The sequence below is a fragment of the Danio rerio genome, chromosome 5, assembly GCF_049306965.1.
Source record: "Danio rerio strain Tuebingen ecotype United States chromosome 5, GRCz12tu, whole genome shotgun sequence".
In the NCBI taxonomy this organism is placed as follows: Eukaryota; Metazoa; Chordata; class Actinopteri; order Cypriniformes; family Danionidae; genus Danio; species Danio rerio.
The window spans coordinates 1,872,501-1,897,149 of record NC_133180.1 but is presented as its reverse complement, the minus strand read 5'-3'; the positions used below and the strand labels follow the sequence as shown (position 1 = coordinate 1,897,149).

Below are 24,649 nucleotides of genomic sequence, written 5' to 3'. Positions count from 1 at the left end.
TTTAACTAGATGATTAGCGTTAGCTTACTAGTTAGCTGCTTGCTAAAATGACAGCTCTAATTGAAACAGCTGGTTTAACTAAAGTAGGGATAGTTCATCTAAAAAAATACAATGTACTCACTATTTACTCACCATTTATCACATTTTAATGAGTGTATTTCTTCTGTTGAACACCAAAGCAGATGTTTTGAAAAATGCTGATGATTTTTAACCACTCACTTCCATAGTATTTGTTGTTTTCTCCTATGGAAGTCATTGTTTTCAGCTTTCTACTTAAATTATGACATTGATTTTAGTTTTAGGTGAACTGACCTAGTGTTTGTGCTTTATAACTACTGTTTAGTTCATGATTTAAGTTTAAAATGATTAAGTGACTGGTCAAACCTGTAATTATTACTGTGTTTTGAGATCATGTGAGTGCTGACTAGTAAGGTGGCCATTTGCTGTCTACGCAGGGAGCTTATGAATACTTGAATCTCAGCTGCTGCTCTTTATGCTGTCTGTGGTCTGGAATGTCAACAAGACTCAATCAGTCAGCTTTGGAATTTCAGTTATGGCTCGGTCAGATGAGAGCTGATTTAGATGCATTCGTCCCATGACAGCCTAATCACATATAAAACTAGGGCTGTGCAATATGACAAAATAAACAGTGTATCGCTTCATGTTAGGCTATATTGTTTATATCGTGGTGTTATAAACGACATTGTTTATGGTGATGCTTTTTTTATCATGATTTATATAAGCGTAGTATTACGCACCATTACAGAGATGCAGACAGAAACACGAATAACAGCATCATGAGAGCTGAAATCTTGAAAATACAATGTTTATAATTTACATGTTATTTAGCAATACTTTTATGATGAAATAAGCAGTCTATCTTTTCATATTATGACCTATTGCTTATGTAGTGGTGTCATAAAATACATTGTTTACTGTTATACAATTCATCATTTATATAAACACCATTACAGACTGCAGACAGAAACATCTTGAAAATACATTAATTCATTCATTTTCTTATCGGCTTAGTCCCTTTATTAATCCGGGGTCGCCACAGCAGAATGAACTGCCAACTTATCCAGCACATTTTTACGCAGTGGATGCCCTTCCAGCTGCAACTTATCTCTGGGAAACATCCACAAACACTCATTCACACTCATACACTATGGACAATTTAGCTTACCCATTTCACCCGTACCACATGTCTTTGGACTCTGGGGGAAACTGGAGCGAACGCCCACGTGAACGCAGGGAGAACATGCAAACTCTACACAGAAACGCCAACTGACACAGCCGAGGCTCGAACCAGCGACCTTCTTGCTGTGAGGCGACAGCACTACCTACTGCGCCACTGCGTCGCCCCTGAAAATACAATGTTTACATTTTTCAATTTATTTACTAATACTTTGTTAGACCTATAATCATTTATTTTTTTAAAAAGTGGTTAATATTTAATTGATATATATTTTAGATTTTAAAATTTAATCAAAGATTTACCCTGAAGTTCTTAATTGTGAGAAATATAATCACCTATAATGAGTAGATTTTCAAGTATATGCTTTTAAATGAAATAAAAACATAACAAATGGTTCTTTTCATGCAGAAAATGTATTTAAACTCAAGCTGAATGATAAATCGCATGCACATTTGTCTGTAAAAGCATCTCTGTAATCAACTGTGAATCTCCAGCATGTGTGTTCAGCAGTGTTTACTACATAAAAGACATAGTTCTCTGACAACACTGCGAAAAACAAAGCATGCAATATTATTACACGATTGTTAAATCGCAAATAATCATGTTTGACAGCAGTTTGCATAGCTTCTCAGTGAACTACAGCATTTTGTAGTTAAAATTACTCTTGTTAAACCCGAAAGCATGTGCGAAAACTAAATTTAATGACATTTTTAACTTCAGTCGAGTGTTTAAAAATAAGTCCTTCTGTAAAATCATGTGTCTTTTTCGCAGGATAAAGCACACAATATTCCATAATAGCATTCTATGCTGTGATATAGGTGTTGCATCATTATATACTTTATTATGAGGAAAATTATGATAATAATAACTCAGATAAAGCTTGTTGTGGTCACATGCTTATTAATTCCCTTGAATCAAATAAAAGTAGTTTAATCTTCTGTTTATGAGCAATTCCATGTAAATGTCAACCTTGCCATGAAAAAAATAATGTATTCGCCAAAATAGCCAAGCCGTTTCTGTGTTTTTCGTCTAGGCTTGTATTTTACAGTGCTTTAAAATGCTCAACAATGTTACTGTCAATGTTTTCAAAGTATTATATTTAATTTACAAAAGTCACATAAGTGGCAGTTTCACATCCGTCACATCCATAACGGGAGAGATGTCACATCCATAACGAAGCTTTTTTTGTATAAATGCAAAAATGTAAAATAAATTAAAATCAATCCTTTTTTTTCTATAGATAGCCATCTCTTACCCATTTGAGGATCATTGTTTATTTTGTTTCTTTTAAATACAAAAATTTACAAATAAGTATACAAGTACAGAAATGTAAAAATTGTTAAATTTCTGTACTTGAATACTGTTAGACTTCTCAGAAAACCATAAAGCACTGTTTATTTAACTTTTATTTTTGCTCTGTTGTATTTTTATATGCTTGTAATTCATAATATTTTATGCTGATTTACTTGTTTATCCCTGACTTGATCATCCCACTTAATCTAAATAAATGAAACCTTTCCAAATAGACCTAATCAAAACATCTGGTGAAGTTATATTAATATCATATATATCGCAGCAAAACAAAATATTGCAGTGTCAGATTTTTCCAGTATCGTGCAGGATATGAGATGACTTATTTCTTTATATTAGGGCTGCACAATGTATGGTTTCAGCATTGATATCGCAATGTGATCATTCGCAGTAGGTACATCGCAGCATATGCAATATTAAATCTGTGGATTATAGTTTATTATTTGCATGTTCTTTTGAGGCTTGATGATTTTAAAAGCATTCAGGCATAAGAAATTGCACCGTTTGTAACATTAGTAATGATTTATTTACTTAATGAAGACTATGCAGTCTTATTTTGGATGTGATTTATTCAATTACTATACCTAAATACTGTTAGACTTCTCAGAAAGCTGTAAAACACGGTTTAATTCATATGCATCTTTTTCTCTGTTGTATTTATCTGTGATCGTAGGTGATTATTATATTTGATGCATGAAAATCACCACAGTCAATCTTAAATTATTATTTTTTTCCCAAGAGAGATGTTCAAGTTATCTGGTGAAATTGTGTTCATATCGCAATATATATCGGAGAAAAACAAAATAACACCATTTTTCAATGTTTCCAGTATCATGCAGCCCTCGTTCATACTGCCCAGCCCTATTAATACCCACAACTACATTTCTGACCCACTAGAGAGACTCGTAGGTCTGGCAGGACTGGACGAGTGGTCTTTCTTCTTCTTTGATGCTCTGTTTAGCTTGTTCTTCAAGTTATATCCGAGTGGCCCTATCTGAGGAGTCGCTGGTGCTGTGAAACCTGATTGAGTTATCTTGATTTAAATTCAAAGCAGAATGTGCCTGAATCAGGACGGATTATAGACTCGAGTCATTTCTGGAACTCCTGCATTGATGTTTGATTTAATTAAACAGCGGCCAAAAATCTCTGAAGGCTTCAGTCTTAAGTGCACAAAATTGCTTGTAATCGGCAAGCCACATATTGAATTAGACATCACAGTTTGAAGTGGAAAAACTTGAAAATAAACCAAATGATAGCTGGCGGCTCATTAAGTGTATTTAAGACTATAAAACGTCTAGAGTTTAATTTTGTTTTTATCTTAAATTTTATGAAGTGCATCATGCAGATTTAGAAGTAAACCTATATTTTCTTGTAAAACAACATTTAACAAATGCTGAAGAGTAATTTGGGTGACACGGTGGTTTAGTGGTTAGCATTGTTGCCTCACTGCAAGAAGGTCGCTGGTTCGAGCCTCGGCTAGGTCAGGTGGCATTTCTGTGTAGAGTTTGCATGTTCTACCCGCCTTAGTGTGGGTGCTCCGGTTTCCACTTACAGTCCAAACACATGCGCCATAGAGGAATTGATGAGCTAAATTGCTCATAGTGTATGAGTGTGTGTGTAAATGTGAAGGTTTATGGGTGTTTTCCAATACTGGGTTTCAGATGGAAGGGCATCCGCTGCGTAAAACATATGCTGAAATAGTTGGTAGTTCATTCCGCAGTGGTGACCCCTGATAAACAAGGGACTAACAGGGTTCAACGCTAAGGATTTTTTCTACTGGGCCAATTGAGCCAGTGGATGAGATTTTTGCTGGCCCCACCAAAAAAAAAAAAAAAGTTATAACTATTTTTTAGCCACATATTTTAAATAATGTGGCAAAATAATGTCTGTGAATCTAGAATTTGAACATTTAAAATGATAATAAATGTATAATGAGCAAAATTCAAGATTTTATGCAAACAAAAGAGCAGTATGGAATATGTGCTGGTGTTTTATAGCAATTCTAAATTATTTTTATAAAAATGGCTTGCCAAACTGACGACAACTCTTTTTTGTTTTTATTATTTCTTAATTTGTACCCATGTAATTGTCTGCTTCCAAGACTTTAAAAACATTTTTAAAGACATTTTCTTTGAGCCTCATAGTTTGATGTTGCCGCCATGTTGCCATCTTTTGGCTGTACTGGTTGTTACCAGGTTATGGAAAAAAATAACGTGCTCATCGTTACTGGCCGATAGGGGCCAGTAACAATCCTGTCTACTGTCTCTAGCGTCTTTCACGCTGGCCCTAGGCCACTGGGCAGTCCTTATAGTTGAGCCCTGACTAGGGTTGTAACGGTATGAATTTTTTACGGTATGATAATCGTCTAAAACAATACCACGGTTTGACGGTTTCGCGGTATACGGTATTAAATAGTAATTCTCATAGCAAAGACCCTGAAAAGAATAAGAACACGTTTTCTGACTGAACAAAGGTTTTATTTCAACAAACTTTTGAAAGAACCATTTTAATAGAACTATAGAAGTCTTTTATAAAAATAAACTGAAAAATTTCCCATTTTAATAAATTAAATTAGAAGGAATAAACAAGCAAGGTCTTTTAAGATTAGACAAAAATAAACTTAAACTGTCCTTCCTTATAAGCAGGATAAATGGGAGACCAAAAGTGCAATACCAAGTTTATGGCTGTAAACATGTATTTAAAGCGTTGTTTTTTTCAGTCTAGGTTGTGATGAAGAAATGTAAGCATGTTGAGATTTTCAGGACTTAATCTTGACCGCTGAGGTGAGAGAATGTGTCCACTTGTACAATGAACAAATAAAAAAATAAGAAAATAATAAATAAAGTCCAAATAAACATGGTGCAAATCCTCAGTAAAAAAGTAGATATAAATATTTACTATACTATAAATAGTTACATAACGAAACTAGATTCAATATGGAACATCCTTAGGTTTTATGTGCCAGCATGGATATGGTTGTCTGTGGATATGGATTTGGATTTGGTTGTCTGCAATGCAGACAGACAGCTGCACCTTCATTTGCGTCTTTTGAAAACAGCAAGAGCAGCAGTTCGTCTTTGCTGTGTCACTGTTTTGTCATGTTTCTGTGCTGCTCTGCATGCAAAAGTACTTAGTATGAGAATTATTTCATGCAAAACTTTTTTTTTGCGTTTTATTTAGCCGCGCATAAATGTATGCCTATCTCTCATTCCGTGTTCAAAAAGCTCATTGTTGGTCCACAAACAAAAGCGAAACCTATGCATATTGGTTGTGATATAGCGAGTTTGAACCAATCTGGGCATGGAGGAGGGACAATGCATCAATGTATCATGTCTGGTTTGTCCGGAGACACAGTGACGAGCGTTTCTTTGTCAAATCAGCGTTGTCAAATTTTGATGACGTAATCGCACTGATTCCGGAGCCTCTGAAAGTCCGCGTTATGTTATAAGATACAGCACTGGAAAGCTGAGATTCTCTTCTTTATGCCAATCTTTGAATTGTATGAATCGGATCAGCGGATCAAAAGTTATTAAACATTTAAGAGCAATACTTATTTTTAGCCGTGGGCGGCTGTCTCGGTCTTTAAGGGTTAAAACCGTTGATATGCAATTGTTCATGGTATGATAATCATGCACGTTCAAATCGTGGTAGACCGTCATACCGGTATATTGTTACAACCCTAGCCCTGACTAAGCTGAAGGAAAATGAATGAATGAAGAATAATTGTTGTTTTAATCCTTATTTAATGACATTAATTTAGGGTTTTGTTGATTTTATTGGATCTGTGAAAAATGAACAGTGTTTTGGATATATTTTATTATTTCTTTGTATAGTTTACATTTAGTGAAGTTCATTTGATGTGAATAATGAATTTATATTAGTATAATAAGGTAATCTATTTCTCAGGCCTTTATCTCTATATGTAGATAATAGTTGAAACTTTATATTTTTTTACACTTTAAACAAGCTATTTCCTTGATAGTGACAATAGTTAATTCCTCCTGAGGACTTAAAACCCACAATCAATTTGTACAAAACTCACATTGTACTGTACCATGTTTACCCATTTCTGTCAGTCTATGTGGCTCCTGTGGCTGTTCATCTAAAACTCCACATCTATAATCCTCTTAGTCTATGCTGACATTATCTTCAGCAGCTCAAACACTCTAATGGCGAATGGACAGACGGCTGCTTCTCACTCAGGGCTGCTGGAGATGCTAATGAGATGGAGAGATGGGCACTAGTGGGCGGGGCTTTCCCCCTCTGATGACACGTACAATGGGAGAATGCCAATCAAAGTGTTTCACTCATCAAGTCTGATTATAAAAATGACAATTAATCAATGTTGTTGCCCTTAGAGGCTGGAGATATTCACACACTGACTGTGACTTTTAAACTCCTCATAAAAAGGATTTTTGCATAATAGGTGTCTCTTTAAATGGGAATCTGTGTGTTTGAAATGTCTGCTGTTTTGATCTGCAGCTGAAGGAGTTTCAGCAGAAGACGATTCCATCCACGGGAAGTGCCGGACCAAAGAAGAAGAGGAAGGTTAAAGGAGATCAGACAGACGCTCCTGCTGACCGCCGCTCTCCAGAAAATGTGAGTCAGGTGTGTAGTTCGTCAACACCGCTGTAAATCATTGTTGACTGTCTGCTGTGATGGGGTTTAGTTGTGTGTTTACTGCTCAGGTAATGGCGCTTTCCCACGGCAGGAATTAATCCATAGGAAGTGCTCGAGGATCTAATCTTGTTTTTGTTTTGCATGGAATTAATTATTGAATCTTTACCTTTTTGAGGGATTGTTTTAGATCATCGGTTTCTTGTTTAAAGGCATTTTAATAGTCATGTTTGCACTGATAGAAAGCAGCCTGTTTGTTATAGAGAAAGACTGAAATAAATGTGAATATTAGATTAAACTGGAAATGTTGCCTAATAATAGTTTCAATTGAAGCCCTAAATGAATAGCTAATTGGAAACAAACTTACACTATAACAAATTTAAAAACTTGTATTTGTAAAATATATATTTGTTAAATGTATTTTACAGAATGTGCAACATTTTATAATACACTGCATCTGGAAAGTATTGATAGCGCTTGACGTTTTCCACATTTGTTTATGTTACAGCCTTATTCCAAAATGTATTAAACTTATTTATTTCCTCAACATTCTACACACAATCCCCCATAATGACAATGCGAACAAAGAGTTTTTAAATTTGTTGCAAATTTATTAAAAATAAAAAGCTGTAAAATCACCTGTACATCAGTATTCACAGCCTTTGCCCAATACTCTGTTGATGCACCTTCATCAGAGATTACAGCCTCAAGTCTTTCTGAATATGATGCCACAAGCTCTGCACACCTGTCTTTGGGAATGTTTGCCCATTCCTCTTTGCTGTACTTCTCAAGCTCTATCAGGTTGGATGGGAAGCGACGGTGTACGGCCATTTTCAGATCTCTCCAGAGATGTTCAATAGGATTTAACTCTGGGCTCTGGCTGGGCCACTCAAGGACATTCACTGAGTTGTTGTGAAGCCACTCCAGTGATATTTTGGCGGTGTGCTTTGGGTCATTGTTCTACTGGAAGATGAAGCGTCGCCCCAGTCTGAGGTGGAGAGCACTCTTGTGCAGGTCTTCATTCAGGATGTCTCTGTACATCGCTGCACTCATCTTTCCCTCTATCCTGACTAGTCTTCCAGTTCCTGCTGCTGAAACACATCCCTACAGCATGATGCCAACACCACCATGCTTCACTGTAGGGATGCTGTTAGCCTGGTGATGAGCGCTGCCTGCTTTTCTCCAAACGTAACGCCTGGCGTTCACTCCAAAGAGTTCAGTTTGAGTCTCATCAGAGCAGAGAGTTTAGTTTTTGATGCTCTGAGAGTCCTTCAGATGCCTTGTGGCAAACTCCAGGCGGGGAGTGTCTTCCGTCTGGCCACTCTACTATACAGATGCCTGATTGGTGGATTGCACCTCACTGACTAAAGCCCTTCTCCCCCGATCACTCAGCTTAGATGGCCGGCCAGTTCTGGAAGAGTCCTGCTGGTTAAACATCTTCCACTTACGCATGATGGAGGCCGCTGTGCTCATTGAACTTTCAGAGCAGCAGAAATGTTTCTGTTACCTTCCCCACCCAGCCTTGTGCCTCCAGACAATCCTGTCTCTGAGGTCTACAGGAAATTCCTTTGTCTTCATGCTTGGTTTGTGCTGACATGCACTGTCAACCCTGGGGCTTTATATAGACAGGTGTAGCCTTTTCAGATCATGTCCAATAAGCTGAATTGACCACAGCTGAACTCCAATGAAGCTGCTGAAACATCTCAAGAAGGATCAGTGGAAACAGAATGTACCTGAGCTCAATTTAGAGCTTCACGCCAAAAACTGAGAATACTGATGTACATGTGATGGAATGTTGAGAAAATAAATAAATGTAATCCATTTTAGAATAAGGCTGTAACATGAAAATGTGGAAAGTCAAGCGCTATCAATACTTTCCGGATGCACTGTACACATCATAAATATATATATAATGTACATAATATAAATGTAAATGCATAAAACATTAGTAAAAGTAATTATATTAGTAATTAATGTAAATTTTATATGATAATAACTTGTTCAATTTAGTTGACACTGCAACATTTCTAGTTTTGGATGAATTTAGAGTAGATTAGAAATTAAATAAGATTATTAACTACTATAACTGTAAATTAATAACTAAAACAAAATAAACAAACAAAAGCAATGTTTTCTTTATGGAACATAATCAAAATAAAAACTGTTATGTGTATTTGTTTTAGTTCAGCGTGTTTTTGCATGTGAAATGAAGGAAAACAGTTCACTTATTACATGCATGTGAATAATATTTATGTACTGAAAAAGTAAGCAATTTAATTAACCCAATTATTAAAAATAAGAACAGGATATATGATTAAAGTAAACCATAAATAAAAAAACAACTTCATTTTAACTCCTGAATGCAAAACTAAATGTAAATTCGACATATAAAGGCTGATTTATACTTCTGCGTCAAACACCGGCGTAGGCTACGGCGCTGACGCATAGCCCTTCGCCGTGGCCATCGCCGTCACTGACGTGCACCTCTCAAAAATTGTAACTACACGTCGCAACAACGCGTAGCGCAAGCTCTGTGATTGGTCGGCTTGCTAGCGCCGACGAGTCTGGGCGGGACCGAGAGCCGCGCGAATGGCGCGAGCGATTGTTTACAAGTGTGGAGTCCCGTGAAGGAGCTCCAGATGGAAAGTTTTGCTCTGTGTTTACCTCATGGTTAAAGTTGTTGCACGTCCGCCGGTTCCTGCCTCAAAATGAGCGAGTTTGAGTCACTTGTACATCCAGGAAGTGTTCAGGAAAAGCAAAACAGAAGCGAAGAAACTCGACACAGAGGAACATTTACACCTCACTGCCAACTAGCGTTTCGGAAGTGTTAATGCAGACCAACGGAGACAGCGCGCAGAAGTATAAATGCACAGGCACGCGCGTTGCATGCGCCGTGAGTTACGCCGGTCACTTGACGCAGAAGTATAAACCAGGCTTAAACTGACAGAAGGTTTATTATTCTACATGCTGTTGGGTTTTTGTTCTGCGTTGGCCACTACTAACCCTTCATCCTGCCTCGTCAGAGCTTTCTGAATGATTTTCCTACTACTGCTTCCTCCTCTCACGTCTTCTCCTCTATCGTCTGCCTCTCCTTCCCTGTAGATTGAGAATATTCTCAAAGTTATGGTGTCTGACCTTAGTCTGACTAATGGAGTGTCTCAGCCTCCATTTGTCAACAGCAGTCAGGTGAGCTGTCCTTCCTCTTGTCCTCCTTCCTTTCTTTTGCTCATCTGTTGCTGCGTCCCAATTAGCATTATAATAGTATGTACTTTTTTTGTGAAGAAAAACTTTATACTTTTGAGTGTGTCACGGAAGAGTGTAAACTTTGGGACAGACTACATTAACAGACTGTTATGCACCTGTCAATAATCTCAACACATCATCCACATTTCCGTCATGTTTAATTTCCTACTTTATTATAGATTCAGCAGCAGGTTAATCTGCTATTCAGAAGTCTTTTATACAGAGAAATTAATTTCAAAGGAGCACTACCCTGTACTAAAACAGTAGGTCTATTGATGCGTTCCTTCCAATAGACAACAAAAGCATAGGCGACATCTAATGTAAATATCTGTGGTGTTTAACAGCAAATGGTGCTCTAGGCTAGTGTTTAACAGCAGACAGTGCTCTAGGCTAGTGTTTAACAGCACATGGTGCTCTAGGTTAGTGTTCAACAGCAGACGGCACTCTAGGTTAGTGTTTAATAGCAGTAGACACTCTAGGCTAGTGTTTAACAGCAAATGGTGCTCTAGTCTAGTTTTTAACAGCAGACGGCGCTCCTAGCTTAGTGTTTAACAGCAGACGGCGCTCTAGGCTAGTGTTTAACAGCAGACGGCTCTGTAGGTTAGTGTTTAACAGCAGACAGCGCTCCTAGGTTAGTGTTTAACAGCAGATGGTGCTCTAGGCTAGTGTTTAACAGCAGACGGTGCTCTAGGCTAGTGTTTAACAGCAGACGGTGCTGTAGGTTAGTGTTTAACAGCATATGGCGCTCTAGGTTAGTGTTTAATAGCAGATTATGCTCTAGGTTAGTATTTAACCTAACCTAATCGTATTTATGCTGTTAGTGTTTAACAGCAGACGGCGCTCTAGGTTAGTGTTTAACAGCAGACGGCGCTCTAGATTAGTGTTTAATAGCAGATTATGCTCTAGGTTAGTATTTAACCTAACCTAATCGTATTTATGCTGTTAGTGTTTAACAGCAGACGGCGCTCTAGGTTAGTGTTTAACAGCAGACGGCACTCTAGGCTAGTGTTTAACAGCAGACGGCGCTCTAGGTTAGTATTTAACCTAACCTAATCGTATTTATGCTGTTAGTGTTTAACAGCAGACAGCGCTCTAGGTTAGTGTTTAATAGCAGACGGCGCTCAAGGTTACTGTTTAATAGCAGATGGCGCTCTAGGCTGGTATTTAACCTAACCTAATCGTATTTATGCTGTTAGTGTTTAACAGCAGACGGCGCTCTAGGTTAGTGTTTAACAGCATACGGCGCTCTAGGTTAGTGTTTAATAGCAGATTATGCTCTAGGTTAGTATTTAACCTAACCTAATCGTATTTATGCTGTTAGTGTTTAACAGCAGATGGTGCTCTAGGCTGTGTCCAACAGCAGACGGCGCTCTAGGCTAGTTTTTAACAGCAGAAGGCGCTCCTAGGTTAGTGTTTAACAGTAGATGGTGCTTTAGGTTAGTATTTAACCTAACCTAATCGTATTTATGCTGTTAGTGTTTAACAGCAGATGGTGTTCTAGGCTAGTGTTTAACAGCAGATGGCGCTATAGGCTGGTATTTAACCTAACCTAATCGTATTTATGCAGTTAGTGTTTAACAGCAGATGGTTTTCTAGGCTTGTGTTTAACAGCAGACGGCGCTCTAGGTTACTGTTTAACAGCAGACGGCGCTCTAGGTTAGTATTTAACCTAACCTAATCGTATTTATGCTGTTAGTGTTTACCAGCAGATGTGGCTCTAGGCTAGTGTTTAACAGCAGACGGCGCTCTAGGTTACTGTTTAACAGCAGACAGCGCTCTAGGTTAGTATTTAACCTAACCTAATCATATTTATGCTGTTAGTGTTTAACAGCAGACGGCGCTCTAGGTTAGTGTTTAATAGCAGACGGCGCTCAAGGTTACTGTTTAATAGCAGATGGCGCTCTAGGCTGGTATTTAACCTAACCTAATCGTATTTATGCTGTTAGTGTTTAACAGCAGACAGCGCTCTAGGTTAGTGTTTAATAGCAGACGGCGCTCAAGGTTACTGTTTAATAGCAGATGGCGCTCTAGGCTGGTATTTAACCTAACCTAATCGTATTTATGCTGTTAGTGTTTAACAGCAGACGGCGCTCTAGGTTAGTGTTTAACAGCATACGGCGCTCTAGGTTAGTGTTTAATAGCAGATTATGCTCTACGTTAGTATTTAACCTAACCTAATCGTATTTATGCTGTTAGTGTTTAACAGCAGATGGTGCTCTAGGCTGTGTCCAACAGCAGACGGCGCTCTAGGCTAGTTTTTAACAGCAGAAGGCGCTCCTAGGTTAGTGTTTAACAGTAGATGGTGCTTTAGGGTAGTATTTAACCTAACCTAATCGTATTTATGCTGTTAGTGTTTAACAGCAGATGGTGTTCTAGGCTAGTGTTTAACAGCAGATGGCGCTATAGGCTGGTATTTAACCTAACCTAATCGTATTTATGCAGTTAGTGTTTAACAGCAGATGGTTTTCTAGGCTTGTGTTTAACAGCAGACGGCGCTCAAGGTTACTGTTTAATAGCAGATGGCGCTCTAGGTTAGTATTTAACCTAACCTAATCGTATTTATGCTGTTAGTGTTTACCAGCAGATGTGGCTCTAGGCTAGTGTTTAACAGCAGACGGCGCTCTAGGTTACTGTTTAACAGCAGACGGCGCTCTAGGTTAGTATTTAACCTAACCTAATCGTATTTATGCTGTTAGTGTTTAACAGCAGACGGCGCTCTAGGTTAGTGTTTAATAGCAGACGGCGCTCAAGGTTACTGTTTAATAGCAGATGGCGCTCTAGGCTGGTATTTAACCTAACCTAATCGTATTTATGCTGTTAGTGTTTAACAGCAGACGGCGCTCTAGGTTAGTGTTTAACAGCATACGGCGCTCTAGGTTAGTGTTTAATAGCAGATTATGCTCTAGGTTAGGTTATTTAACCTAACCTAATCGTATTTATGCTGTTAGTGTTTACCAGCAGATGGTGCTCTAGGCTGTGTCCAACAGCAGACGGTGCTCTAGGCTAGTTTTTAACAGCAGAAGGCGCTCCTAGGTTAGTGTTTAACAGCAGATGGCGCTTTAGGTTAGTATTTAATCTAACCTAATCGTATTTATGCTGTTAGTGTTTAACAGCAGATGGTGTTCTAGGCTAGTGTTTAACAGCAGATGGCGCTTTAGGCTGGTATTTAACCTAACCTAATCGTATTTATGCTGTTAGTGTTTAACAGCAGATGGTTTTCTAGGCTAGTGTTTAACAGCAGACGGCGCTCTAGGTTACTGTTTAACAGCAGACGGCGCTCTAGGTTAGTATTTAACCTAACCTAATCGTATTTATGCTGTTAGTGTTTACCAGCAGATGTGGCTCTAGGCTAGTGCAGACGGCGCTCTAGGTTACTGTTTAACAGCAGATGGCGCTCTAGGTTAGTATTTAACCTAACCTAATCGTATTTATGCTGTTAGTGTTTAACAGCAGACGGTGCTCTAGGCTAGTGTTTAACAGCAGACGGTGCTCTAGGGTAGTGTTTAACAGCAGACGGCGCTTTAGGCTAGTGTTTAGCAGCGAATGGTGCTCTAGGCTAGTGTTTAACACAGATGGCGCTCTAGGTTAGTGTTTAACAGCAAATGGTGCTCTAGACTAATGTTTAACAGTAAATGGCGCTCTAGGTTAGTGTTTAACAGCAGACGGCGCTCTAGGCTGGTGTTTAACAGCAGATGGCGCTCTATGCTAGTGTTTAATAGCAGACGGCGCTCTAGGTTAGTGTTTTACAGCAAATGGTGCTATAGACTAGTGTTTAACAGCAGATGGCGCTCTAGGCTAGTGTTTAACAGCAGACGGCACTCTAGGCTAGTGTTTAGCAGCAGTGTAACAGCTCACTTTTTGCAGCGGATGGTGAGGTGATTTAGGCTAGTTTTTTACAGCAAATAGCAATGTAGGCTAGTTTTTAACAACAGACCACATTCTAGTCTGGTTTTTAACAGCAGACATCACCGCCGTCTATTAGTAAAAACAAAGCTTAGAATCAATCAAGAGATTCAGCAATAAATATAGTGTATTAGTATACAAAAGCTTATTTAAATTGTAATTATATTTCACAATTTGACACAGTTTTGGTAAACAATCTATAAAATATCTATAAAAAATGTTTATTATAAACTTGATTGCCGGGTTTCTTAATGAAGAATAAAATGTTTTTGTGTGCGTATTTGTGCTGTATTTGTCTGTGTGTGTGTGCAGTAGTGTGTTTATAACCCACTGACGTATGTGTGTGTTGCATCAGGAGCGTGTGGATGTCTCGCAGGAGCTGGAGGAGGCCGGCGCTGAACACGTCTCTAACCCTGCTTCTGCTATTAACACTGATAACTCTGCACCGCAGGTCCGTCTGTGTTTATGTTTGTTTCTGTCTGTGTCAGCAGATCACAGTTGCTGACCGCCAACTCACAGGATGAGTCATTTCTCTCTATTAGCCAAAAAGCCGGATAATTGTTGTGCAATAAAATATAGTGTTATTAACCGATGAGGAGACACCCCTGGGCTGTGCTTATACAGGATTCTCTCATAAAAAGAACAGCCCCACACATAGGTAAAAGGCAGTATTGTGCATTGGTACATTTTCTATTCTAGTTTGCAGGTTAAGTGCAGTCAAAGTATGATTTAAAGTGCCAAACGTGTGCACAGAAAGCACAAAAACCTCACTGCCTACTAGTTTTATTGCAGAGCAGCACAGACCGAACGCAGAAGTATAAGGCCCCGTTTACACTAATACGCTTTAGTTTTAAAATGGCGTTTCAGAATGAAAACGATCCATGTCCACTCTGGCATTTCACCCAACTCTCCGTCCACACTACACCACTGAAATCGCACATCACTGCAGCGTGCTTTAGGCACATCTACTCATACGAGAGCTGTGCACGCCGAACTGTTCTAGATCTCGCTGGATCTAATCTCACTACATTTGCTAAACATGATATTTAATTTATCTTGTCTCTATCTAACGACATATTCTCGACTTGTTCTCAGGTAACGTGATTCTGCACATTTGACTGATTGTTTGCCTTTATTTGCTTTAGTGTATGAACTTATTTTACGTTCTACTTTTATAATAGCCATTCCGTAAAAGAGAGGCTATGTTTCAATATTTTCAATGAAAACGAAAGGAGGCAGTTATGTTATAGGCTCTGTTTTGTTATAAATATGCACGGTTAAGATGACGCTCGTATGAATATGCAGCTACACGACGCCTCAATTTTTGGTGTCTGTTAAATTCATATCAAAATGTAAATAGTGTAGGTGGCCATAGATTAATTTTTTTAAATCTAGATTAATCTCACCTTAATCATGGAATTAATCTAGATTAAAATGGCTCATTTGAATTCAGAATATGTGTGCTACCCAAATAATGACTAAAGCAAGTCTTTGAGAATGGGTTTTTTCAAGCCAGGTGGCGCATTAGAGCAGGGGCTCATCTCCTGTTTCCAAAATGCATCACAAACTGCTTGAGAAACTGTTCTACTATGATAATTGTTGATGAAAATAAATGATGTTCAATAAGATGTACTTGTGTTTACTCACTGTTTATTCAGGTAAACATGTTGAACTGTAGGCCTACATAAGCTCCAAAACAGCCAGTTTTGATCACCTTAATGCGACTAAAGTCATAACTGAACTGAACAGAAATGGAGTTAAGACATGTGGAGGATGCACATATAAGTAGCATTATTGAAGTAAACATCGCAATCAAACTATTACCGTCATGTAAGACTTTTCAACAAATTTTCCGACAAAATCCACACACAATGCTCTCATAAAGAAACACACACACACACACACACACACACACTTTGCGAAATGTGGAAGTTTTTTCCTTTCCATTTGGCGTGCATTATTAAATTCCATAACACTCTTACCAGTCCTCGCTCCTTATTTACGTCTAATACCCCAGTCTGTCACAGGGGCATGAATGAAATGTTCATGAGTAAAAGTGAAACTGCCGAACTGCAGTTAGTCACCCAAAATTACAGGAAACTCTTAGATGAAAGCACTTTATCTAAACACCTTAACTATAATATTGTCTATTAAGGCAAATAACTAGATTACAGATGTCTACGTAAGCATAGTCAGTAGTGTCTTCAAAGTAAGTGAAAGATCCAGAAGGGCATCCTGCTGATTTGATTCAGAAAGGCACTGTTTTGCCGACTTTCATTCACCCTCATTCATTTTAAAAAGCACCTGCTCCATTTTATTTGCGTATGTTTTATTTGAACGCATAAACTCTACAGGTGTCTGATAGTCAGATGTGGAGGAGCTAACATTAATCCTATTCACTCCAGTGAACTGCATCCGTGTTAGCACGTCATGTTTGATGTGGTCATTTCACAGTAGGAATACACACAGGTTTAAAGACTCGTTCTCGCCCCCTACAGTGCAATTCGGCCAGGTATACATCAGCGCTAAACTATCAAGGTGAAAGTCATCATAGCTTGCGTAGTGTAGACCCAGCTCCCAACCCAACTTTGAGAATGGATTAACGGCGATATTTCTTTTTAATCGCTCGATAAGAGTCTCGCGTTAACGCAGCACGTTAATGCCGATAACGGCCCACCACTAGTAAATAGACAGTTCCTTCAATCATGTTTTCATTTTATTGTTATGAAAGTGAAACAACGTAACCATGGTGATGTGAAGGTTATAAAGTACACTGTTCCTTTGAAGATTTACCCGACTTGTCCTCGGGAGTTTGTTTTCCATATCAAACTTACAAAGTCTGAACTTATAAGGAGAAGATGCAGGACTGAACTGTGTGTGTAGGCTACTTAATATTGAGGAAAAGCCCCAATCAGAGAGGCGAATGTCTGCAGCCCCACCTCCGTTTTCAGATGTCTCCATTTTTCCCCCATCCACTGAGACAGAGCAGCAGCGTTTTAAAATGAATATGGCCTCTTTTGCATTTTCAAAAAATGAAAACGTTCTAAAATGAAAACGTTTATTTCATTCATTCATTCATTCAGAAAGGCTCTTAAAGCATGTGTCCGTGACTGAAATGTGATCTCTGGTGGACAGTAGCAGACTCCGAAATGAGACGCAGAGTCAGAGTTCCACATGAGGTGGTTATCAATTAGCAAACATTACACTGTAACCCCATGTCCCAACAACACTCTACATGACGTGATACGCAGTGATGAACAATTTGGCTGTTTTCACCAGACGAAACGCGACAGAAAATTAAATACAGCCATTTAGAAGCACAGAATGCAATCACTCACCAAATGGTAAGGTTTATAATCTAGTGAATACATATTAAACCTCTTTAACATTATTAAATGTAGATGATAAAGGACTAATTTGTTTAGTTCTGAAGTTCAGTTTCAAACGGTTTATTTTATTCTCCAGTTCTGAGCTGAACTATCTGCTGCTGATTTCAGTAGTATGGCAATAAATGTGATGTAAAATGACATTCAGACTCGCATTATTAGCATTTAACACTTAATAAAGCCCATGATGTCTACCTGAGCTGATCATTGTCAGTTTTCTGTTGTTCAGCTGTGAGAAATAGAAGCCATTTCTAAAATATACATTTCAGGTGTTGGTTAGGATAAAAACTCTTTTTAATATGGAAAATATTCCTTCTATCATGTGCCGTTGCTTTTATTTGGAACACAGTTTAAATCACTCGTTCCTGTCCTCAATCTGGCAACATGTGCTTGCATTTGTTTTGATGCAGAAGTGCAATACCTAGCTCAACCACTGGGTGTCAAACTTACATACTGCACCTTTAATTTACAGCAGTGCTTTGTCTGGTTTGTCAGTTTTGTTTTCTTGTGTCAATCTTAATACGTGTCTCAACTCAATATGATTTTTTTTCCCCGCAGAATTATCCAGCAGATGCCAACGGCGATGAACACCCCCTGGAAAACAACAGGTGAACTTGCTCTTTATTTCATAGTAGCACTTTACATTGCATCACCACGAGTTTCCAGCAGTAAAATAAAGTGTTTCATTAGTAGGATTTTTCTTCAACTTTTATCTACCTACCTACTTACTTTTGTTTGTTAAAAATTTATTAAAAGCAGTGAACTACTCGGTAATGGGAATTAGAAATATAGCAAGAAGTCTACCAGTGTAAAGTTTTGAAAAGTGTCATTTACTCTTACACTTGTGGAGCACAAAATCAATATACAGAATCACTACATGTTATAAATTGTCTGCTTGATGAATGTGGTGTTAATAGTGAGTTCAATAATGCTGTGTGTGCGTATGTGTGTAAGCAGGCCGCTGTCGTCCACCGAAAGCCTCCGACAGCTCTCTCAGCAGCTCAACGGTCTGCTCTCTGAGGTCTGAATCTCTCTCCACTTCTCTGCTATCATGCTATTTTTATTATTAACACTAAATAATTATTTATTCTTTTACTAGTTATTGAAGAGAAACGCCACTACTCTGAGAGACTGGCAATTAAAATGTAATGATTTTTTACAAGCCTTATATTATAAGTGCTAATATTTGTTTTGTTTCTCTCCTCTGTTTAATTCAGTCATCAACACACATCAATGGTGACAGCGATCCACCCGCGGTCAATGAGAAGGAGCTGGAGGTATTACAATAAATCTACTATTCATTTACATTTGCTCTTTTAACATTAAACACCATTCAAAGAGTCTGTGTGCAAAGCTGTGCTGTAAGGTGATTTAGTTTTGCTCTGGCGGGTTACAATTACCACTCAAAACACTCACTAATCGCACTCAAGCAGGATAATCTTATTGAAGCACAAGCTCTTAGGATGAAAATAGCTTGCGGTTTACTGCTGTCAACTGTTTAGGACAATGCCAGATTGGTTCATTCATTTACTGAATTAATTATTTATTTATTTTTACTTGAAGCTGTAGACACCACTCAGTGTTTTAAGCCTTTTGAGATGTGTAATCTTTATTTTAAAACAGTAAACAAACAAATAAACATCATAGAGGACATATCCAAATACATCAATCCAAGACACAATTAAATTAACACACCATATAATTGTACAACCAAAGCAAAAACCTGGCTGGTTCCAAATAAATCACACACTAAGATTGTAAATTATTTTACAATATATTAAATATGTAACTAATAAAAATCACAAGATTATACAGCAGATAAATCGAAGCGAAGTAAACAAATAAATGCCATAATAAATTATTAATAATTGTTTTAGTTAATACATTAATGGATCATTATTTGAGAGCGATACGAGATTTTGTTTTAGCAATTAGATCATATATTAACATAAGTCTTATCTAATTTTTAATATGTGTGAATTTGATTGTATTTATTAATTTTGTATGAATTTTATGGAAATTGAAATAGCCTTTATTGCTGACATGGCAGCATTAAATGAAGTTATATGATATACGATGCATAATACAGATGAAATCAAGAACTATTTAATCTTTTCTTGCAGAAAATTAAGATTAAAAACAAATCTAAACTCTCTATCTTCCTCTGTCTGCTGTAATTTAACTCTTTATTTAGTGCAGTAGGTTTGTCCTGTAGGGCTAGTTCTGATATTTGATTCGACGCTCCCATGATGTCCTGCTACACACTGAACAAACATCCTGTTTCTGCTACACAAACACGCCTGTTCAGCAGAACAAAGAGCTGATTATAACTTAGTTTCACTCTGTTAGGAGCCTAAATTAGCATTAGAAGTCTTTTCTGCTAGCCAAAGATGTATTTAGTTGATTATCAATGCAGTGGAGTTGTGAAATATTATTACCGCTTGTAGTAAGAGTGATGAATGTATTTTGAAATGGAGTTTATTTTTGTGTGTTAGTTGCGTGCTGAATTTTTTTAATTCTCTATTTGTAGCATCATTACTCCTTTTGGAAACACAAAATACTTAATTTACATCTTGTTTAACGGCCACAATCTTAGCGCTTTCACCAAGATTATTTAAATGCTGAACAGATGTGTCATTAACTGTTAATTCATGTTTACTAATGCATTAACTAACATTAACTAATACAGCCTTATCGTCTCAGTGCTCAGCATAATTGAGTACAGCCTATTTTGAAAATGGTTTATTTTTCCCATTTCTCAGTGAATATAGGCAGTGGATTTTGCTGAATTTAAACAAAGCAGATTTATTAAACAGATATATTTATTTACTAATAATTTAGTTACCAAAACATATTTAGAAATTGAAAGATAATACAATTAAATTCAAGCAAAATATTGCAAAAATAAATTACAACCTGCAAAGTTTTAACTAAATTTTTTTTGCTTCTCTTGTTTTTGTTCTCCTCTTTTTTAAAATTTGCATTTAATATTTTTTCTATAATATATAAATTTGGCTGTTCTAGTTTTTGGGCTGTTATTATCGTTATTTTGTTGGAAAAGCTCAAAATTTGGCTTCAGTACTGACTAATCTAACGTATATGCACAAATATAATATTCCAGAGCTTCCTATACTAAACATATCAATTTAAAAGAGAGATTTGTGAGGGGTGTATGCATGCATACAATTTAAGTCAGAATTATTAGCCCCCCTGAATTATTAGCGCCCCTGTTTTTTTCCCCCTAATTTCTGTTCTGTTCTGGGAAGATTGTTTCAGCACATTTATAAACATAATAGTTTTAAAAACTCATTTCTAATAACTGATTTATTTTCTCTTTGTCACGATGACAGTAAATAATATTTTACTAGATATTTTTATGACACTTCTATACAGCTTAAAGTGACATTTAAAGGCTTAACTAGGTTAATAAGATGAACTAGGCAGGGTAGGGTAATTAGGCAAGTCATTGTATAACGATGGTTTGTTTTGTAGATTATCGGAAACAAAATTAGCTTAAAGGGGCTTATAATTTAGTCCCAAAAATGTTTTTAAAAAAATTAATAACTGCTTTTATTCTAGCCGAAATAAAACAAATAAGACTTTCTCCAGGAGAAAAAATATTATCAGACATACTGTGAACATTTCATTGCTCTGTTAAACATCATTTGGGAAATATTTAAAAAAGAAAATCTAAATCAAAAGGGGGCTAATAATTCTGACTTCAACTGTATATGCTGAGCACTGTGTGTATGCATGTTTGTTTGTTTGACTTCATTAATCCCTAAAGGTAAAATTCACATCACAGCAGAGCTCTCCGTACTAAAAATAGATCATATAAGTTACATATATATAAAACAGTAAGAAAATTACACTCATACTGCGCACCTTAGTTTCAAAAACAACGAGGAAACACTTGTCCATATCTATTAACTATTACAATTGTGCACGATTCATCTAGATTTTGGTTCTACAATCTGATCACTGTTGGTAAAAATGTCTTCCTGTATCTTTTTCTGTAACACGGGGATTGAATTAATCTTGCACTTAAAGAGTTTGCACATGCTTGGACTGTATCAAAAAGGGGATGATTATCGTGGTTCATCATACTGACAAATTTGTCCATCATTTTATTTGTTAATGTGTGTGTGTGTGTGTGTGTGTGTGTGTGTGTGTGTGTGTGTGTGTGTGTGTGTGTGTGTGTGTGTGTGTGTGTGTGTGTGTGTGTGTGTGTGTGTGTGTGTGTGCGTGCGTGCGTATATATATATAAACAAACATATTTAAATGTATATAAGCTGCACAACTATATGTTATTTAGATGGTTTATGTAAGAATGTTTCTGATTATCATCTCCTTTCTTGTTTCTCAGACTCGTAATCAGGAGTTATCCGCTGCTCTGGACTCCAGCGCTCTCACCAACACACAGCTCACGTCCAAACTGGAGACTCTGGTAAGGCTGTGTGTGTGCGTAATGTACTCTCTGATGATATTAACACACACACACACACACACACACACACACACACAGAAAATAATATAAAAGAATTTAAATTTAACAGGGGGAAAAAAAATTCTGACTTAAACTGTATGTGTGAACTTAAACTCATCATTGAAATGTTTTGTTTCAGACGAAGCAGTCTCAGGAGCTCTCAGATCAGCTGCAGAAGGTGAGCTGCTCCACAGTCTCATTACACTGGGCTCTTATTAATGAGTAGCTGCGTATTTACGTATTGTGTGTTCTCTATCAGGAAAGGAAAGAGTTTGAGCAGAAGTTCACTAAGGAGCAGGGAGCGATGCGAGAACAACTACAGGTGAACACTAAACACTGTAGTCTCATTTATTGCTTTGTCACGATTCTTAAATAACCATCTAATTAAGGTTATTTAATCTTATAGTGTTTGTTTCAGATGACAGTGATTCTGCAGGTCTTTAATGACCACAAGGGGGAGACAATACTGTGATTTATAATTCTGAGTTTAAAATATACAGCATAATATATTTGTAAGAAGATTTTTAGTTGTGTCATTATTCTATCTTCATTCATTTGGGCTAAATGTTTAGGATTCATTATTAGTAAATTAATTATGTGTCGACTCTGTTATATTTATTATATATATATGTTAATATCTGTGATATTTCAGTCCATTCGCTTTTTTAAAAATATATTATGATGTAAATGCATAAAATAGAATTTTAGACATGCCACATCCTTAATTTATTCTCTTAAAAAACTGGGAAATACCTATTAAGTGTCATATAGCCTAGGGAAAATGTATGTTTGAGGTCCCTCCAGAGCATTTAGGCTGAATGTTTGATGATGTGTACCGAAACAAGGATGTTATAAAGACCTTTTATACAGACTTATTAACGTATAAATTCTGTGGTTTTATATTATGGATGGTGTGCTGGGTCATCTCTCCATTAGTGGCAGGACCACTTGACGCATGATGCCAACAGTGGGTCGGCGAGTAAACGAATATAATTAATGAAATGCACAGGCCTGTGCGTGTAGACATATAATGTAATGCTGCACAGTAACATGTCATTTGTTTGTTTCGGTTGTCTACATTTTAATTGATGCGAGGGTGTGCTTTGTCTGCCTGATTCCCGCTGAACTGGGCGGGTTGTGTGACGTTTGATTTTCGGGGTTTGCGTGCTGCGCTGCGAGTTATTAGCCTGACAGTGGAAATGCGTCATGATTTCGCCCACACTTCTCAACCTCCCGGGCGATTAGTCTGGCCCGGCCTGATAAAAGTCCTGGCTCGCACTGGCCCGACAGTGGAAATGCTGCTAATGATGGAAAAGTATGGAACAAAATCAATGCAAAAAGTATTGAATTAAAAAGCATATCGAATTATGAAAAAAATAATAGACGGAATTAACAAGTTCTTACATTTTTAAGGCTTGAATTCCAGGTTTTGTATTTTTAGGTGCTGAAATTTAACATATCCGTTTATTTAAGCTGTGAATATTTAATCTGAAAATATTTCAAACACGTTTTTATAGTTTATAAATTCAATAATTTATATTAAATTTCCAAATTTCACATACAAAATACTCTTTAAAAATATGATGTATAATATTCAAAAGGCAATTTTCAGTGCATTTGATTTCGGTTCAAATATTCGCTTCCATAAATTCAGTGGCTCAAATTCAAATGTTAAAATTAGACATTACATCCGGGAACTGCAGGAAAAGCAATAGATTGCAGATTGAAGATCGCCAGCTGCTTTTTCACCAGCAGGTGGAGATGGAATAATTTCAGATTTTTAACCCAGTTAATAGGCAGAAAAAAAGCTAATTAAGGCACAAAAGTTTTTAATATTAGTTTAAAAAGCATTTAATATTAATATCAATGTTTCGGACATTATAAGTAATAAATTGAGTATGAGTAAAATAAGTAAATGATGTTTTGGTCATTTATATTTGCCCTTCCATAGTTTGTTCCATAGAAAATAACTAAACCCCGCCTCCTACTTAATATTCAGTTTCAGTTGTAAATATGTCATCATATTAAAATAAACCCCGCCCGCTACTCAATTAACTTTGTTAGTAGTTTACAAAGTTTAACCTTTGAGTTAAGCAGAAATTAGTCATGAATTAAATGTCCCCTGTCATGTTTAAGCATTTCACATTAGATAACAGTAATAATGTGTTCAGTTTACTGTGAATCATACCAGTTTAAAGAAAGCAATGCAAAAAGCTTAAATTGTACAATTCTGGAATGAGGCATTATTGTGCAATAATAATCCTGAAACGAACGTACAATTTAATAAAAACTAAAAAATATTATCTTTATCATTAATAGTATTTGGCTGATGAGTAAATGTGTGTATATATAGTGTAACATATCAATAATAATCCTGAAATAAACACGTGCAATTTGATTTCTTCCTAACAAGATATTCACACATTTAAAAATCTTCAAACATGGTGGAAAGAAAAGTTTTAATACAGCATTAATTGAAAAAACAAGGTGATGTGATGAAGCTGT

The 24,649-nt window shown here is 37.0% G+C and overlaps 2 protein-coding genes across 9 annotated transcripts in view; both read left to right on the top strand.

Moving 5' to 3' along the window:
- rabepk (Rab9 effector protein with kelch motifs) overlaps window positions 1-24,649 on the top strand; it is a 373,763-nt gene that overhangs the window by 131,213 nt on the left and 217,901 nt on the right. The gene's annotated exons all lie outside the window — the stretch shown is intronic.
- golga2 (golgin A2) overlaps window positions 1-24,649 on the top strand; it is a 61,585-nt gene that overhangs the window by 575 nt on the left and 36,361 nt on the right. The window contains exons 2-10 of one of the 8 annotated variants that reach the window (XM_009301121.5): window positions 6,992-7,108; window positions 10,229-10,312; window positions 14,628-14,723; window positions 18,217-18,266; window positions 18,616-18,679; window positions 18,876-18,935; window positions 22,025-22,105; window positions 22,284-22,322; window positions 22,404-22,466. In XM_009301121.5, the coding sequence (XP_009299396.1) occupies window positions 6,992-7,108; window positions 10,229-10,312; window positions 14,628-14,723; window positions 18,217-18,266; window positions 18,616-18,679; window positions 18,876-18,935; window positions 22,025-22,105; window positions 22,284-22,322; window positions 22,404-22,466 (654 nt within the window). Of the gene's footprint in view, window positions 1-6,991; window positions 7,118-10,228; window positions 10,313-14,627; window positions 14,724-18,216; window positions 18,267-18,615; window positions 18,680-18,875; window positions 18,936-22,024; window positions 22,106-22,283; window positions 22,323-22,403; window positions 22,467-24,649 lie in introns of all 8 variants that reach the window. The other 7 variants (XM_009301120.5, XM_005168082.6, XM_009301122.5 and 4 more) reach the window with 7 other exon arrangements.